The 18,187-nt window shown below is 43.2% G+C and overlaps 1 protein-coding gene across 1 annotated transcript in view; it reads right to left on the reverse strand.

The window, feature by feature from the left end:
* The window catches only part of PTGFRN (prostaglandin F2 receptor inhibitor), a 78,155-nt gene continuing 59,968 nt past the window's right edge, over nt 1-18,187 (reverse strand). Inside the window, exons 6-9 of the mRNA XM_001103382.5 lie at nt 16,911-17,330; nt 9,886-9,993; nt 5,365-5,670; nt 1-3,535 (exon numbers count right to left, since the gene is read on the reverse strand). Of these exons, the coding sequence (XP_001103382.4) occupies nt 3,369-3,535; nt 5,365-5,670; nt 9,886-9,993; nt 16,911-17,330 (1,001 nt within the window). The 3' untranslated portion in view covers nt 1-3,368. The remainder of the gene's footprint in view (nt 3,536-5,364; nt 5,671-9,885; nt 9,994-16,910; nt 17,331-18,187) is intronic.

Consider the following 18,187-nt stretch of genomic DNA (forward strand, 5'->3'; position numbering starts at 1 on the left):
TTTAAATTAAACTTCCTTTAATGAAATAAAAAACAAATGGTGCATTGCATAATATTTGTGGTCACAGTATAAAACAATACAATTAGTTCATATAACATTGGATATGGACAAAAATACACAAGATCCTTTCTTTGTCTACGGAAAATTCTGCAGATCCTTATGTGCCACACTTAAAAAGAAAGTCAACGTTTTTTCTTCTAGGGATCTGCACACGTATTTATCACTGAGAATTTGGTCAAACAGTGGAGGAGAACTTACCCAAATCCCAGTTCCCTTCTTCCTCTGTTGTCATCGGTGAAGCTAAAAAAAAGTTTTCTGAAAGTAGCAAGTTGTGTAGTATTGCTTATTATTCCTGCCAAAAAGGCTCAGTCTTTGGCTCACAGATGTCAGTGACAAAATCATGGCTGCAGGCAGTCTGCAAAGCAAGAAGCAAGGGCCACCGGGGAAACAGACGAAGGTCTGGGCAGGAGGGGCCTCCTCTACCAAGATCTCAGGGAGCCCCTCAGATGGTGGGGGTGAGGTGGGGAAAGACACTCAAATACATACATTTTTAAATTAAAATTTAGCCCAGTTGGTGAGTCAGAGTTCTACTGTCCCATGAAAAATCTGAAAAGTTGTTAAAAAGTTGATTTGCATTTTTCTTTTTTTTCAAAGTGAAAGGTGTATGTAAACATCATAAAGTAAACAAAGTACAGGAATTTCGAGGCTTCTATCTGAACATAGCTTAGGCTCTTTCTGGGGCTATTTTTATGATTAGGAAAAAAAAAACCCAAACTTTTATAAAGTTCCTTTTTGTTAAGAAGTGCAATTCCACCCGTGAGACGCGGCTGGGTCCCTCTTTCATTCACACCAGTGCTGCTGGTAGGAACCTCTTCTAGAAGAGCACTTGTCGCAGGGGTTGGGGGGGGAGCCCTATTTGGTACAACAAAAGAGTGCATCTCACCACATTAAAAATACACATTCCTGGCAAATTTATATCCCTAGAAGGAACTAGGTCCTTGATACAATGCCCTGGGATTTCTTGCCCCTTCCTCCCAGCCCCCAGGTGACATGAAGCTTGGGTAGCCCAATGGACACGGGGCAGGTGGGTGGAGGTCAATGCCTTAACAACTCCAGCCCTGAACTGCAGCATCAGTATGAAAGGAAAAGGTACAGTGTGTAAGCACCTGTCACATTTACCACCATCGAGTGTCTGCTGTGACTCAGTCCATGGTTTTACACACACCCGGTCATGTCCAAAGCTAAGCACCCTTTCTTCCTACTAAGAAGGGCCTGTGCCAATAAAATCCTGAATCTCCCTTTAATAGATGCAAGGGCTGAAAGGGCACTGGCTGTTACTAATACAGCACCTGTTTATATATTTGTTCTCTCTTTAATTCTCACCTGTACAATCACCTACAAGCTGCCTCTTCTGAAATAGCAGTTAGGATATAACATGCAGAAAATACCCAAATCTAGTGCCAACAAGGCCTCACCCTCTTCCTCTAGTCACTCAGGCCCTGGTGGGGTATACCTGTTGCCCGTCTTCCCACCACAAGCCCGGGCCAAGGAAAGGCTACTGTCAATGCAGAATCTAATGTTTCTATCCCGTGCAGGGTCCCCTTGGCGGGGGGAAAACTCAATGGGAATCTGCCTCCAGGGCGACTGGGCATTGGGAAGCAGGGGGAAAAGGTGAGCCAGGAGGAGCGCAGCTCCCGGCCCACGGTGACAAAGAGCTGCACATGAATGGCCATCATTTTGTATTAGTTTATTGCTCAAAACAAATGAATCTTTTTTTCCCCTTTGGAAGAGAGAGCAGTGTTAGATCCTTCAGAGCCAGGATGAAAGCAGAGGATTGCAATTAGGGCATGAGTCACCAGCAAGCCTCAGAAAACTCCACTGGGATGCTTCCGAAAGGCCAGTGCTGTACGGGGGGCGAGACGCTTCAGGGAGCAGGAGGCTCCGAGGGGAGAGCTTTTAAAGCAGCAGCAGAAGCCTGGGATGTGGAAGATCTCTTTCTGTCTACTCTCCTATTCCTGATGGGAGCAGTCGGGCAAAGCAGACCGCTCTTGACTCTGCTCTATAGGCCGTTCACATGACAGCAAATTGCTAGGTTTCCTTCGTGTCCCTATTAGGAAAGCAAACATACCACAAAGTATACCCTTTCTCACTAACCCCCTGCAGTGGACCTTCAAAAGACCTGATGGACTGAAAAGGTCATAGAAAATACATGGTGCTTCTAGGTAATTTCTGATTCCTTGAAGTCAGTCAGTCTCACAAGTAGCAATATGCCTTCAGGTTAAGGAGCCCAAGCAGCGTGTGAAGGACATGGCGTATCTGTGGGTCCCCCTGCAAGTCTCTTGGTGACCAAGGCCTTTGCCTCCCACAATGGGCAAGACAGAGGAGTAGTGGTGGCTTCTTTAGTCTAATTTGCACCTGGCACCACTCTGACCCTCCCGGCTCCAGCTACATAAAAAATAACTTCGCGGGATCCCTCTTCTGCTCTTCCTGGGGTCCCCTGAGGCACAGTGGCCTCACAACTACTGGAGCAGGTGTCTGTTCCTTTCCTTATCCCCAATCTCCCCTTCCTTGCAGCCCCCTTCTTACTGCCCTGGACAGAGGCGGCTGTGTATTTTTCTTCATATTCATTCTTAAGGCTAAGGTGGCAAGATAAGGTGCTCAGTGGAGAGCCAAATTCTAGATTCCAGGGCCGCCATTTCAGCGCTCTCACAGAAAACAAATACAAAAGAAATGGACAAGGGGCAGAGAAGCAAAAAAAAAAAAAGCATTTGGGCTCGATAAGAAGTTATATACTCCAAGTTTGGATTTCAAATGTAGTCTAAACCCCTGAAAATAGGGGGTGGGGTAGGGTCGTAAAAGCCACAAATTAGCCTTCAGCACAGGTCTGTGTTGTCTGTCAGCCCGGTAGAGGGTGGCGCTCAGCAGCCCTCTGAGCACAAGCCTCCAACGCGGAAGCTGGTTCTCAGGCGGGCAGGCACATTCTCACTGAAGATAAAGAACTCTGCATGCCATCACCCCTTCCTCACCACAACCCCGCGAAACAAAAGCTATAAACACACACAAGTCAGAGGATCTATAAACCAGTGGGAGAAAAATAATTAGATGAAGGTTAACCATTAAAAAGCTGCAGTTGGGAAAACACACACTCGATTGTTACATCAGAAAGTGCCGTGGGAAGAAGAGCCGTGTGCTGGTAAACATGTCCGCGCTCAGAACTTGACATGCAGAAAAGAGAGAGCGCCAAGTCCCACCTGAGATTAGAGAGGACTGGTTTTTAGTGTAACACACTTTGTTTTAAAATCTCACTGTCCTCTTCTTGCCCCAATCGCTCCTAGAACGTCCCTCTGTCACTCCCCTCCCGGGCCAGCCTAGTCCATCTCCATCGACATGAGCCTGCGGCGCTCGCGCCGTGTCTCCTGAACCTCCTTCTTACAACACCAGTGGGAGCTGCAGTACCCGATGAGACAGGACAGGAGTCCGATGACCGTGGACAGACCGACGCCGATCAGCAAGGGATACTTGAAGGCGTTCAGCACTGGGAGGGAGAGATCAAAGGGGAAGCCGGTCAGTGCTGCCAGGGAGGCTGCTTTGGGGGCACCCTCACCTCCCTTCCCCACTGGAGCAGGATCTCCCCTAGAGATAAGGTCTCATTCCTCCAGCATCTAGCACCTAGCACACGACTGAAGACAGGAGAAGCTCAGCCTTATCTGTCACAAAAATGAGCAAATGTCTTCCCACCCAGCTCTGTGGGGAGAATAAAAACCATAAAGAAGATTTCACTCGATGCCTTTGAATGTCAACTTGCTTTTTAGGGTTTTGGCAAAAGATTGATTTTTAAAAGTCAGTATAAGGGCATCGCACATTCAGCAGCAGATGCATCCTTAAAAAAACTGCATAAATCAATCCTATGCATCAAATAACTGAAGTGTACTAAGGGAGCTATTTTAAGTAACACTATAGTAAATTATCTAGCAAAGTGAATAATTACTCCCTTGTTTGTTAAATCTGGGTTTTTATACGGAGTTACTTCAAGCAAGGAATTCCTAAGATACAAAATATGGTACAGATGACTTAAGTGTCAGAAATGCACAAACACCATTTAGATTCCACCCTTGAAATCCCACCTTCCCTTCCCATAAGTACCCATGCTCCTTGGGTGAATGCTGCCACTGGGCCAGGTGCCTTATGTTTGCTAAGGTTTAATTTTCAAAATAGCCCCATAAAACTATTAGCTCATTTTGCGGAGAAAATGGATCAGAAAGGCTAAGTAGTCTGTGGAAGAGCAAGGGCTCTAATTTCCATCTGACCAATCACTAGGTTTCTACTCAAAAGCTTTCTATTCATCCTTGGAGGCCCCTGGACTTTAATTCTCTTTATGGAGTTATTTCAACTAACATGTACTTTCTGAAATTTTCCACAAAGGAGACATGTTTGTTGTAAACCAAGGAACAACTGTCCCCATTCTGGGATGCTCAGGGAACAAAGCTCTGACTGTCTAGTTAGGTCGACCCTGGTGTTTGTTGTGGTCCAGTGAGGCTGGGAGCTCATCCTCCCATCTTGGGGCTCTGTGAAGTACACGCTCTGTGCCAGTGACTGCGGGAGGAGTCTCTCTCTCTCTTTTTTTTTTTTTTTTTTTTGATGCGGAGTATTGCACTGTCGCCTGGGCTGGAGTGCAATGGTGCGATCTCGGCTCACTGCAACTTCCGCCTCCTGGGTTCAAGCAATTCTCCTGCTTCAGCCTCCTGAGTAGCTGGAATTACAGGCACCCACCACCACACCAAGGCTAATTTTTTTTTTTTTTTGTATTTTTAGTAGAGATGGGGTTTCACTATGTGGGCCAGGCTGGTCTCAAACTCCTGACCTCATGATCTTGCCCGCCTCAGCCTCCCAGAGTAGCGGGGTGATAGGCGTGAGCCACTGCGCCCAGCCGTGAGCCTCTCTTCTTTAAGAAGCAAAACCAGTGGTAGTGAGAGTAGCAGATCCCTAAGCTACAGCTCCCCTATCGACCTGAACCCTCTCTCTCAAGGCTGCTCTCTGCCTGTGCCTGGCAGAATCCGTGCCAACCCTCGGACACAATAAAGCGAGTTTCTATAAATGTATAGAAGAGGCAACGCCTTGAAAATTTTTCTAGTAAGTCTTGAAAATCATTTCTCAACGGTGCCACCAGCACATAATAGCACAGCTGGGGAAACAGCAAGGGCTGCTGGGGCTCCTTCTGGGTGCAGACTCAGGCCAGGTCTAGAAAGAAAGCAGGACGTGCTACGGCACATTCCTCAAACTGTGGCCACCTGGGTTCTGTCAGCTACAGCCTGGCACAGAAAGAAGACATTCCCAAACACTGAGAAATTTGGGTGACATTCTTACCATCCATTTTCACAGTTATAAAAACAGGCTTGGAGTGGATCTCTGCCTCCTTCTGCCAGGAACCTGTTGGTGACTTCACCCATGGAGTCACGGAACAGTAGTAGTTGCCAAAGTCCTGGTCCTCGGAGCCATGCACTTGCAGCAAGAATTCCAGCACACTCACGCGCTCCAGGCTGAGGTCGCTCTTCCAGTCCCTCCGGGAGGTGGTCACGATGCCCTTCCGATCCAGGGAAGACAGGAGCACAGGAGCCTTGTCCAGGCCAAAGGAGTGCACCGCAAACCAGGACACATCAAAGGCCATGTCATCTGTGGATTACCAAGCCAAAACCCTGAGGTCAGTGCAATGGGCAGAAGTCACACGTATGGCCACCATCCATGTATGCGGCCCTTACTCCGTACGGCAAGCACAGCACTACATGCCTTCGGTCTCACTGAATCCTCACAGCAGCCCTATGAGGAAGGCACTATCATACTTTTATTCTGTCATTACTGCCACACTATATACCTGCTCAAGGTCATGTAGCCAGCAGGTAGCAGAGTATGCAGCTTAACCCAGGGAGTACAGCTCCAGAGCCCAGCTTCTTAACCACTGCACTGCTGCCACCCAGACTCAGGGGCCACAGGAAGAAGAGTCAGGGTCAAAAACTCTCCCACAGAGAACACTGATCTGAAAACTGGTATGCGGGGAGGGGACACTGCAGGCTCTGTCTCCCAAAGAAAGCCAGCTCCTTTGACATTTCAGGCAGAAGAACCCAAGACTGGAAGGACACTAAAGTCATATGGAACAAAATGTACATAAAATGAATCGCACCAAATTTAGAGCTGTAAACAGTTTAGGTTTTATTGTACACTACGGTTTTTCTTTCCTTGCAGAAGTGCTTAAGTTCAAAACAAGAGGAAAAAAAATGTCAAGCTGAGAAAATGGAACACAGTTTAACAGTCCCAGAGAGTAATGCTGAATCGTAAAGTACTCTGCAAAATTAAGGTTCTAACAGCCTCAAATAAATTAATATGGGCATAAGAGAAAGAAGACTTTGGCACAAGTGGTAATTCTCATGGAATGTGAAAACAGAGCACACATCATAAGCCCTTGACCTCTTCCCTTGACTGGTACCAACCATTATCAGCTGTGTCGGCTCTGAGATTCATCCAGCAACAAAAGACAACAGCCACAACACTGTTTTCTCTTAAATCCACTTGCGAAAGGATTTTGTATAAATGTCAAATAACAATTTTTGCTGAACAAGAGATAACATTTATTCATTTAGTAAAAACACACTGATAGCCTCAAAAAGCACATTATAAGGCAAATAAATTATGTTCAGATGCTTACATATTAAAAAAGTAAGCAGAACTAAAAGCAAGAATTTCTATGAAATTATCCAAATGATAATTCCTTTTTAGCTCACTCTAAACATGTAATATCTTCTCTTTTTCTCCCATTGACCTACTGTGGCACTTGAGCATAACTTTTTTTGTTGTTGTTCCCAGTATCTCTCCAAGGAAACCACCACCTCCCTGGGGGCAGAGGGCGTGCCATAAACAGCCTGAGGCTCTCACAGTGCCAAGGGCAGAGTGGACACCCGCATCACTCTCTTGTCTTCAATGAAAACTCTTAACTCAGTGCTGCTGTCACCTGCAGGTGCTGGGTGGTTGCTGAAGGCAAAAAGCCAAACCAGGTTCCCAGACTTTAAGCCCTGGTCCCCACTGTGCCTTACGGTATGGGAGCCAGGCTCCAGGGCCAGGCTGCCTGGGCTAGCATCCCAGCACCAGCACTAATGAACCATGTGACCTGGGCGAGTTCCCCAAGTTCACTGAGACTTAGTATCCACATCTGCAAAATGAGAATGACAGCACCCAGGGTTAAATTAACTACATTTATTAAAATGCTTAGAACAGCACCTGGAACACACTAAGTGCTCAATAAAAGTTGGTCACCATGAACATTACCTCCACAGTACAACACACATGCTCCTACACACAGACCTGCTAAGGGGAAGGGCATTACCAGCTGCAGCAAATGCCGTTGGTGGCCGGTCCACACCAGCTGGCAGGCTGAGCCTCTGGCTGCTGCAGGTGCTGGCTGTTAAAACTCACACACCCGTACCCTTTCCTCTCCAGAGGCCGGGCTTAGGCTGACAGAAGCCACCACCTGGAGGTGGTGAAACACTCTCACTCCTTGGCCACTCAGCCTGTGGACAATGACTGACTCGTGAAGGGACAGAAAAGCCCAGTCCCCTTCCCTCTGGTGGGCCTACTCTGCAGTACACTCATGCTCCAGAGCTCCCCGTGGGGAGGTGGACTTGCTCCGAGTTCATGCCTCGACCTCAGCCTTCTTCTCCAGCTCTATCTCAAGTCCCTGCCTCCCTCAGTGTGTTCTCCTGAGAGCACTCCCTCAATCCACCACTCACATGCTTGTCTGTCTTTGCTTGGGGAGAACCTGACCTAAGATACCGCCTCAGAAGGGCCACAGTCCGCTGTCCCCACCCCGGCTCGGCACAGAGCACCTTGGGCCACAAATCACTTATGCAACGTGTCCTTCACAAAAGAGCATTCCCTCACAGCCCACAGCATGTGTGAGGAAAAACTAAATTACAACTTGTGTTTAATAATTCAGAATCTTCCACCCACACAGTCCAAGAGTGCAAACTTCTGCAAAATTGTAATCTGAAAGATAACAGCTACCTATAGCTTTTGCAATTAATTACATTGGAGGAAAAGACTTTTACATTAAGGGCACAACTGGTGACCTATTAATTTACTGAGAAAGAGCATTTAAAGGATTTATTTTTGTATGTATCATAAATGAGCTTTAAGGGCAAACATGGTATTACATTTTTCCAACTTTTGAAAAGGATTTTCCTCCCTTTTCCCTGGTAGTCTCTTCTACTTTTAGCTTCATTTTCTCTTCTGAATCCTGCTTTCTGTCCTCAGTCTTCCCCATCTCAGGTACAGGAGTGGCTTCTCATTCCTCTTCCCCGGTGAATGGAGCTGACCAACTCCATGGATGCAGATGGGATTGTTTCTTTTCCTTTTCTAACATCTCCCACAAACTCTCCTTCTGTTTCCTACCTCTAAAGATCAACCATGTCCAGCTTCCCTACTACAGCCAATTTTGGTATCAGTCAACTAGTCCAGGGGTCAGTAAACTGCAGCCTGCAGGCCAAGTCCAGCCCACCACCTGTTTTTGTAAATAAAGTTTCACTGAACACAGCTATGCCCATTTGCTTACACTATTATCTACGGCTTCTTTCACACTACAATGACAGTGTTGAATAGTCGCCACAGAGGCCATCTGGCCCACAGGGCCAACATATTTCCTACCCAGGTCCTTTATAGAAAATATTTGCTGAACTGAACATTCAACTGGGAGTCCTGCAGAAGCCAGATGTCCACCTGGATGGTGGCGGCATCCAGGTCTCTGCTTCCAGATGCTAGTGTTACCCCGTCCCCTGCTCAGGGGCTCACTGGATTCACTGCAGGCCACCACCCTTTGCTTAGAGCTTGCCCCTTCACACAGAATGGAAGGCTAATTTTAGTTTCTTCCCCAGGGCCACACTTCCAGCAGTCTCCACATAGAAACCTGTGACCTTTGTAGAGTTTGGCCTTTTCAAGGTGCAGATTTCTGCCGGCAGTCATGGCTCTACTTGTGATGGGGTGGGTCAATATAGAGTGTTGTGGGTCAAAACATGCAGGAGAAAAGGGAAGCCCATAGGGAATTAGGTTCTTCATGAGTTCTTTAGGAAAAGGCAGAGGTGGGTACAGTCCTCCTCAGTAACAGAGATCCCTGAGTGTATTTAATGTTCTTTCAAGCCTTAAGGGTGGAAGAGTGAGAGAGGGACATCAACTGGTCACTGAATGGAGCTAAGCAGAAAAGGAGTAAGACTGATGCATCCCACAACTCTTAGGCAGCCTGTCAGCGATGCTAATATTTCCTGCAAAGAAAAGATGTATAATGATTTCCTAAGAATTCTAACTACAATAGCACCCTCTGGTCACCAGCTACTCCTTTGCTCTGTAAGTCTTCATAGCATTAATTGCTATGATATTATAGAGCACTTTATTTCTTGCCCATGTCCTCATCTAGGTTGCCATGCTCCATAAGGACAGACTTCGGGCATTTTGTTCACTCCTCTATTCCCAGTATCTAGAGCAGCACCTGTATACCAAAGGAACTCAATAAATATCTGAATGAATAAATGAATGAAAGACGCAAGAGAAGGAGCTAGACTCTGCCAATGGGTTTTGAATCAGCTTGAAACAGGCCTGGAAGTGACCCACCAACTGTCTTGACAGCTCAGATTCAAATGTCTGGATGCATTCCTACACCATCTAGCAGATAGATGCATCCACTCAACAAGTATTTATTAAACACTTAATGAGTACAAAGTACTGAGCCAGGCAGTTAGGGGATAAATAGATAATCCTACCCCTAACCTACATCTGTGTAACACAGTGCGGACGATATGAGAAACATTGACAGAAAGCAACATGGTGAAGGGGTGAGAATGAGTGAGGTACCTGGATCCAGTGCTGCTCCCTCGACAGTGATGATACAGAACAATTTGATCAGATCTCCCCGGATGACTGATGGTGTGTCCGAATGCACAGAAGCATTAAATATAGGACCTGGAAAAAAAGTAATGCCAGCCTCATTATTCTCTTTCATGCTTTTGTCAAATTCCATTCTTTGCACTCTAAGGGGCATCAAAATGTGGTTCTCGTCCCTGGGAACTGGTCTAGAAACTCACAAAATAGGTGTTCCAAGGTTGCCTCTCTTCTATTCAGAGAGACATGGGCATTAGGCACATCCAAGTGAGCTTCATCTTAAGATTACAACCAAAATAGAACTCTTCTGAAAGAATTACTTTTGCTCTGGCTTTTCTTTCTGATGGCCACAGTGACCTCATTCGAAAGCTACCCTCCACCCTGGAACAGCCTGGGCTGGTTCTTCAACATAGTTCACTTCTAGGCCAGGGTGGCTCAGGGATCAGAGGAATAGGGACTGAAGCAAGAATGCTTTTGGTCCCAGTGGAGTGAGTGGCCTCACGGCACTGTGCTAGGTGCTGGGGAAGGGGGCCTTGTTACCAAGAGGCTGAAATCTGGTAAGGAGACAGACATGCCAACAATGATGTTTCTATGAGGTATGGTGGGAGAACTCAAGGCACAGCTCCAGCCTGCCAGGGAAAATGGAGGCAGCCTGGATATGCCTTTTTCCTTTTTTTTTTTTTTTTTTTTTTGAGATAGAGTCTTGCTCTGTCACCCAGGCTGGAGTGCAGTAGTGTGATCTTGGCTCACTGCAACCTCTACTTCCTGGGTTCAAGTGATTCTCCTGCTTCAGCCTCCTGGGTAGCTGGGATTACAGGCATATGCTACTACGCTCTGTGGATTTTTGTATTTTTAGTAGACACAGGGTTTCACCATGTTGGCCAGCCTGGTCTCGAACCCCTGACCTCAAGTGATCTGCCCACCTCCCAAAGTGCTAAGATTACAGGTGGATATGCCTTTAAAAGACTACTCAGGTTGGGGAGGCTGTGTGTTGTAGGAGAGCTGGAAGTATATGGAAACTTTCAGTATTTTTTGCTCAAAAGCTGGGAACCTAAAACTGCTCTAAAAAATAAAGTCTAGGCCAGATGCAGTAACTCATGCCTGTAATCCCAGCTCTTTGCGAGGCTGAGGCAGGTAGGTCGCTTGAGCCCAGGTGTTCAAGACTAGCTTGGGGAACACGGCAAAATCCCATCTCCACAAAAAATACAAAAATTAGCTGAGCACGGTGGTGCACACCTGAAGTCCCAGCTACTCAGGTGACTGAGGTAGGAAGAGGATTGCTTGAGCCTGGGAAGTTGGGGCTACAGTGAGTCAAGACCGTGCCACTGCACTTCAGCCTGGGTGATAGAGCAAAATCCTGCCTCAAATAAATAAATAAATAAATAAAATTAAAATAAAGTCTGGTAAACAAAAACAAATCAAAAAAACCCTACCCAAACTGGATTTGTCTTACATGCCTCCCTGAGAACGCTATAGGCAGAATTATTATTTTTAACTCACTTATGAATTCCTCTTAGGTGAGAACATTCCATAGCTTCCAGCTTAGCTAATCCTAAGAGTTCAATGTTTACTTTATCCCAACTCCTAAAATCTAGGAACAGGCAAACCTAAAAGAAATTCACAGAACATCAATGCTATGGGACTCCCCTTGGGTCTCCTGGGAAACAACGATTGAAGGCCCTAGGTGCTGACTGTAAAACTCATTAGAAGTTAAGAATATAAGTAATACTACTTCTTGTTCAGATTGCCAGAAAGAAACAAGTATCCTAAAGTACCTTTTCTAAACGTGCAGAAGAAATGGCCACGACAGAGGGAGTAACATGATGAAAGGGCTATATTTTCATTTTGACATGATGACTAATAAGATGAATTCATCAGACTGCTTTCCTAACCAAGTATATAAATACTTTGTGCGTTCCTGGGAGAAAGGTGAAGGATGGTTACAGAATATTGAACCCTAGGGGGGTTAGGCAGCTCTGGGTGGGGAACTGCTGAGAGTTCTGATTATTCAGGGAATAGCAGGGGCGTATGTAACTCTAAGGGGATAAAGAACTGACAGAAGGGCTGTTCCAGGAAATGGGAAAAGGGATGAAAGCAGAGACAAGGAAGCCTGACCTATTTCTGGACATCATCCCCTTCAATTAACTCAGCTCTAAGCTCTGGCTCCCTCAGGCCTTATACCCTGGACTTGCTCTGCCTGGAGTGGTGAGGTGGGGCAGGATTAAGCCAAACTGCCCAGAGTTGGCTCTGTGTGGTGACTGGGGACACTTATGCCATAGGCGGCCATCTGTCAGTGAGTACAGGTTAGCAGCAACTATGGTAAGCAAGGGGGGCGGTGTGTCATATTTTGCTCAGATTAGAAATGTCATGGTAATACACAGAACTACACTGAGGGGCTTTTCTAGTGTTTAGGCCCCTCCTAAGAGAACATAAAATGACAAAACATTAAGAAATTCTCATGGATTTATCTATTTAATTTGAAGCAGTAAAGAAGACTTACTTAATTCAAATAAATTTTACTTTTTCTTTATGTTTCCAAAGAAAACCCAAATACCTCCTAGGTCACGTTACAGTTCTCACTTCCCCTACTGGACGTGGGAATCAACGGAGCATTTGTGCTGCAGCTCACAAGGCAGACAAGGACTGGGGAAAAGGCCTGCATTGTGGTGAGCTATTCACAGGAGTGGATTTCCTCCTAATGAAATCAGCAGCTCACTGTTAATATGGGTCATTATCCCAGGCTTAGAAATATTTTCATTATGGTCAATTTCTGTGGTAATGCTGTTTTTGTGAGGGGATTTGTCTGGTTTACTTCACAGATGACAGGGTATGGTACAGAGAGTTTAAATGAACAACCAGAGTCACTAGGGGTCCCCCAATTCCTAGTCTGCAGAGAGTATAGGAACTACTTAACTTTTAAATACAAACATTGACATAAACCATGTTCTAACCTTGGCCTCTAAAAAAAGCTGCTACTGGTCCCTTTTTTAATGAAAGCAAAAGTTACAGACCATCTGCATGTCCATCAATAGGGTAATGGCTAAGCAAATTCAAGTAGGTAAAGTCATTAAAGGTGGTACTAATATTTACCTAGAACTGGTTACAATATGGAAAGTGCTGATCTTATAACACTAAAGGGAGAAAAGCAGGTCCTAAAATTGTATGTACAGCTTGATCTCAAAGTCATGAAGAAAACATATAAGAAAAACATTCTAGGAAGATGAACAACACAAATTAACAGTCTCTGGTAGGAGGGTGGATGAGTCTCTTTTCCTTCTTTCTACATTACTATATTTTCAAATTTTCTATATATATTACGAAGAAAAAACTTTATTATTCTTCTTTTAAAAGGTCAAAGCCTACACTATCATATTTAAATACCATTTTCCTCTTGACACTTTGAATCAGTAAAAGCTAGCACTCAGTTGGGCTCCTTGGTTTTCAATACCAAAAAGCAGATGCCCTGAAATCAGGGGACAGGGAGGTGAACATTGAAGAACCCTTTTGTTGCGTGTCTTAAGGTATGTCACTGATTTTTAGGAAGCAAAGGCTGTTCAGTTTCAAATCAATGTTTACTGGTGGCTATTCAGGGTTACAGTATTGTGCTGGGTGGTGAATTTGATGGCAGCTTCTTCTAATTAAAATGTGAACTGGCCATGACAACTCTGTGGATTAAATAAAATAAAAACCATAGGCAATCTATTCAACCTGGAAGCTACGGTGGTTTTATCTGTTATGCTGAGATTTAAAGAATTGAGGAATAGATTCAACATCCATTCCTCACCCAGAAATAGATACAAAAGACTCTGTGTCTCCCCTTTTCCACATAAGAGTTTAAAATAAAGATCAAATAACAAATGTAAAACAAGATGGAACAGATTCCTACAGACAGCAAAACAAATACACAAGTAAAGGACAAAAACCACATAATCATCTCATCTCAATAGACACAGAAAAAGCATCTGACCACATTCAACACCGTTCCATGACAAAAATACTCAACAAACTAGGAATGAAAAAAAAAACTAAGAATAGAAGGAAACACACTAAGAGTGGAAGGAAACTTCCTCATTCTGATAAAGGGCATCCATGAAAATCCCACAGTGAACATGATACTTAAAGGTGAATGAGACTGAACACTTTCCCCCTATGATCAGAAACAAGACAAGAATGTCCACTTGTGCTACTTCTATTCAACACTGTATTGGAGGTTCTGGCAGGGCAGTTACTCGAGAAAGAGAAATAGAAGATATTCAGTTTGGAAGGGAGAAGTAAAACTAGTTCTATTCACAGATGACATAATCTTGTATTTTAAAAATTGTAACGAGTCCCCAAACTTTAGAATTAATCAGAATTAATAAACAAGTTCAGCAAGATCACAGGATTCAAGATCAATATACAAAAGCCAGTTGTACTTCTATAAAACTGCAATGAATAAACAAGCAGAAAAGTAAATTAAGAAAGCAATTCTATTTACAATAGCATCAAAAAGAATAAAATAGGATAAATTTAACAAAAGAAACATGATTTGTACACTGAAAACTACAAAACACCATGGAAAAAATTTAATACCTAAATAAATGGAAAGATATTCCATGTTTATCAACTGAAAAACAATAGTGTTAAATGGCAATGCTTTCCAAATTGATCTACAGATTTAACACAATCCCCATCAAAGTCCCAGATGCCTGGACTGTAGAAATTAACAGTCTGATCCTAAAAGTCACATGGAAGTGCAAGGTATCCAAAACAGCCAAAACAATCTTGAAAAAGAACAAAATTGGAAGTCTCCAACTTCTTGATTTCAAAACTAACTACAAAGCTACAGTAATCAAACAATGTGATACTGTTATAAGAACAGAAATCTAGATCATTGAAATAGAATTGACAGTCTAGAAATAAACCTTACATTTATGATTAAATGATTTTTGACAAGGGTACGAAAACAAATCAATGGGAGAAATAACACACTTTTCAATAAATGGTGCCAGGACAACTGGCCATCTCCTTGCAAAATAATAAAAGTTGGATCCCTTCCTCTTAACCACATACAAAAATTAACATGAATCATAGCCTAAAATGTAAGAGCTAAAACTATAAACTCTTGGAAGAAAACATAGGTGTTAATCCTCACAGCCTCAGATTAGGCAGTGATTTCTTAGACATAGCAAAAACACAAGCAGCAAAAGGAGAAGAAAAAAAAAAAAAGCAGATGAACTGGACTTCATCAAAATTTAAAAATCTGGTGTTTCAAGAGACGTCATTAAGAAAGTGAAAGACAACACACAGAACGGGAGAAGATATTTTCAAATAATAATGTTTATGGCAGCACTATTCATAATAACCAAAAAGTAGAAATAGTCTAAACGTCCATCAACAGATGAATGGATAAACAAATGTGGCATATCCATACAATGAAATATTATTCGGCCACAGAAAGGAATGAAGTACTGATACCTGCTACAACATGAATGGACCTTGAAAACATTATGCTAAGTGAAAAAAAGCAAGTCACGAAAGTCCACATATAATATGATTCAATTCATATGAAATACCCAGAAGAGGCAAATCTATAGAGACAGCAAATAAATTAGTGGTTGCCAGGGGCGGGGGCATGGGGGCATGGGAATGATTACTAATGAGAGCGGAGTTTCTTTTTGAGGTGATTAAAATGTTCTAGAATTATATAGTGGTGATGGTTGCACAACTCTGTGACTATACTAGAAACCACTAAATTGTACACTTTATATAGTGAATTTTATGGTATGTGAGTTCTATCTCAATAAAGCTGCTATTAAAAACAAACAGATACACAATAAAGGAAGCCTATGCTTTCTCTGCTCTTTCCAAATCTAAGGGCTTAAATCAATATTTACCCTTTAATTTAAAGGTCAAGAGATGTTAGAAGATTATTTCACTATATACCATAAAAGGTTATAATACTACAAATAATATTAATAGAAAACAAACTGTATTAGAATCTAGCTTATCTTTAATATAAATACTAATTATTTAATTCAATAAATATCTTGCAGTCATTATACTGATTCAATTGATACCTGAATTTTTACAGAGGAGTATCAATATATACATTCACAAATTTCTAATTAAAACCCAGGAACCCAGGGCAGAGTTAGTGAAAACATTTAGTCTTAAACTCACAAATGATAATCCTTTGCATTGATATTCTAAATAAGATTGGGGTTGAAATACTTTCAAATCATCTTCCTACTGAAACACACACATACACAGACAAAGGATGTTAAAAATCTTCCACTTTTGACAAGTCATTTAACACCTTGGGAGGCTCGATTCCCTCCTCTCTTTCTTTATACTCCACCATGTTCCCTAAAGTATCTGAAGTAGCTGAGCTTCAGTTCATTTCCTTAAAATGAAAGCAGAAATGAAAACATACATTCATCCAAAAACTTGTACATGAATGTCCACAGCAGCATTATTTATAATAGCCAAGAACTGGAAACACCCAGATGTCCATCAACTGATGAATGGATAAACAAAATGTGGCATATGCATACAATGGAATCTTATTCAGTCATAAAAATGAACAAAGCACTGATACATGCTACAATATGGATGACCCTTGAAAACATTTTGCTCCAAAAAAGAAGCCAGATACAAAGGCCCCATATTATATTCCATTTATGTGAAATGTCCATAATAGGCAAAATGTCGAGAGACAGAAAGTAGATCATGGTTGTTGCAGAATGGGAGGTAGGGAATGGAGTGTGAATGGAGTGTACTGGCTAAGGGGTCCAGGTTTCTTTCGGGGTCAAGAAAATGTTCTAAAACTGGTTGTGGTGATGATCACGCAACTTTGTGAATATATGAAAAGCCACTGAATTATGTACTTTAAACAGGTAATTGTATGGCATATGAATTGCATCTTAACAAAGCTGTTTTTAAAAATGAGGGCATCTGATCGAAACCCTAGGGTCTCCTCTAGCTCCATCTATGATTCCACAGGACTCCCTGCTCACCTGAGGTCTGGAAGTCTATCTCAATAGGATTGGAGAGACTGGTTGCTGCTTCTCGCCAAAGGCTGCCTCTGACAGGAGACCAGGCTGTCACCATGCAGCGGTACAGCCCTGCGTCTGAGACCTGAGTCTGGTACATTCGATAGCGGAACTCATCCTCCTGCACTTTTTCTAAAACAACGCCATCCACCCGTGATGCGTCTGTCCAGTTCTCCAGCTTCACCACAGAATCCTGGTCCAGAGAGATGATGTACTTCGTTTCATTGGGACTGGAGAGGTCGCCGACGGGCTTCTCAGCCGTGATGAGAACAGAGTAGCGTGGCGACTTAATATTCTTGGAAGATACTTTGCAAGTCATCTCAAATGTATTTCCTGCAGCAAAGAAAGGCTTTGGCTGCCTCGCCTTCACCACAAGCACAGAATCTGGAATGAAGGACCAGAAGGATGTGATTTCCAACAAGATCAGTTAAAATAAAAATGCAACTAAAAGCAAAATAACCAAGAAATAGAAATTTATTTGCAAATTTCCACACAAAAGCATCTACGAAAATCGGGAAACTCAGAAAGAAAATCACGTGTATCTATAAGCAGGCTAAAACCACCCCATTGGAAGTAACAGTCTGAAATTAATCAGTGGGTGTCAGGAGAGAGGAAATTATGGTGAGAACCAGTTTTAAGGATTTTTAAGTCCTTAAGAAGTTTCACCAGGAAGAGTTTGGGAACCCACTATTGGTGCTCCAAAAGATGCAAGGCAGAGAGCACTTCTAGCAAGGTGGGAAAGACATGCTTGAACACATGACCTCCAAGCCAGGCTCCTGGCCATACAATTTGCCTCTCCTCCCCAGGGGTCTGCTAAATGCAGGGAAAGTGCCCCTAGCTAAGTCAGCCTGCAGGCAGGAATACAGCAAGGGACAAATGAGTTCTCTCTGTTTAATCATATGATAGTGACATTACAGATTTATTGCTAAAATGACTGTAGCGTATATATTTGCAGATCTAATAATTTCCACTTGGTTTACACTTTAATTTCAGAAATGCTATTTAAACATTTTGAGAGGTGTCTATGGCTACGCTAACTTTAGGTTTAAGCGGATTACTCCTTGCGTCTCTGTCAAAACAACAATGCCTACGCAGGTACACATTAGAATTCATCTATTATAGTAGCACAATGTCAGGCACTTGGAAGGTGCTTAAATATTTGTTGAGTGGATGAATAAACGAATTAGACACATTCTTTTTATCCTTTAATAAGATGATGAATCCTATAATCCATCCAGTTA

This window comes from Macaca mulatta, chromosome 1 (genome assembly GCF_049350105.2).
Source record: "Macaca mulatta isolate MMU2019108-1 chromosome 1, T2T-MMU8v2.0, whole genome shotgun sequence".
Lineage (NCBI taxonomy): Eukaryota > Metazoa > Chordata > Mammalia > Primates > Cercopithecidae > Macaca > Macaca mulatta.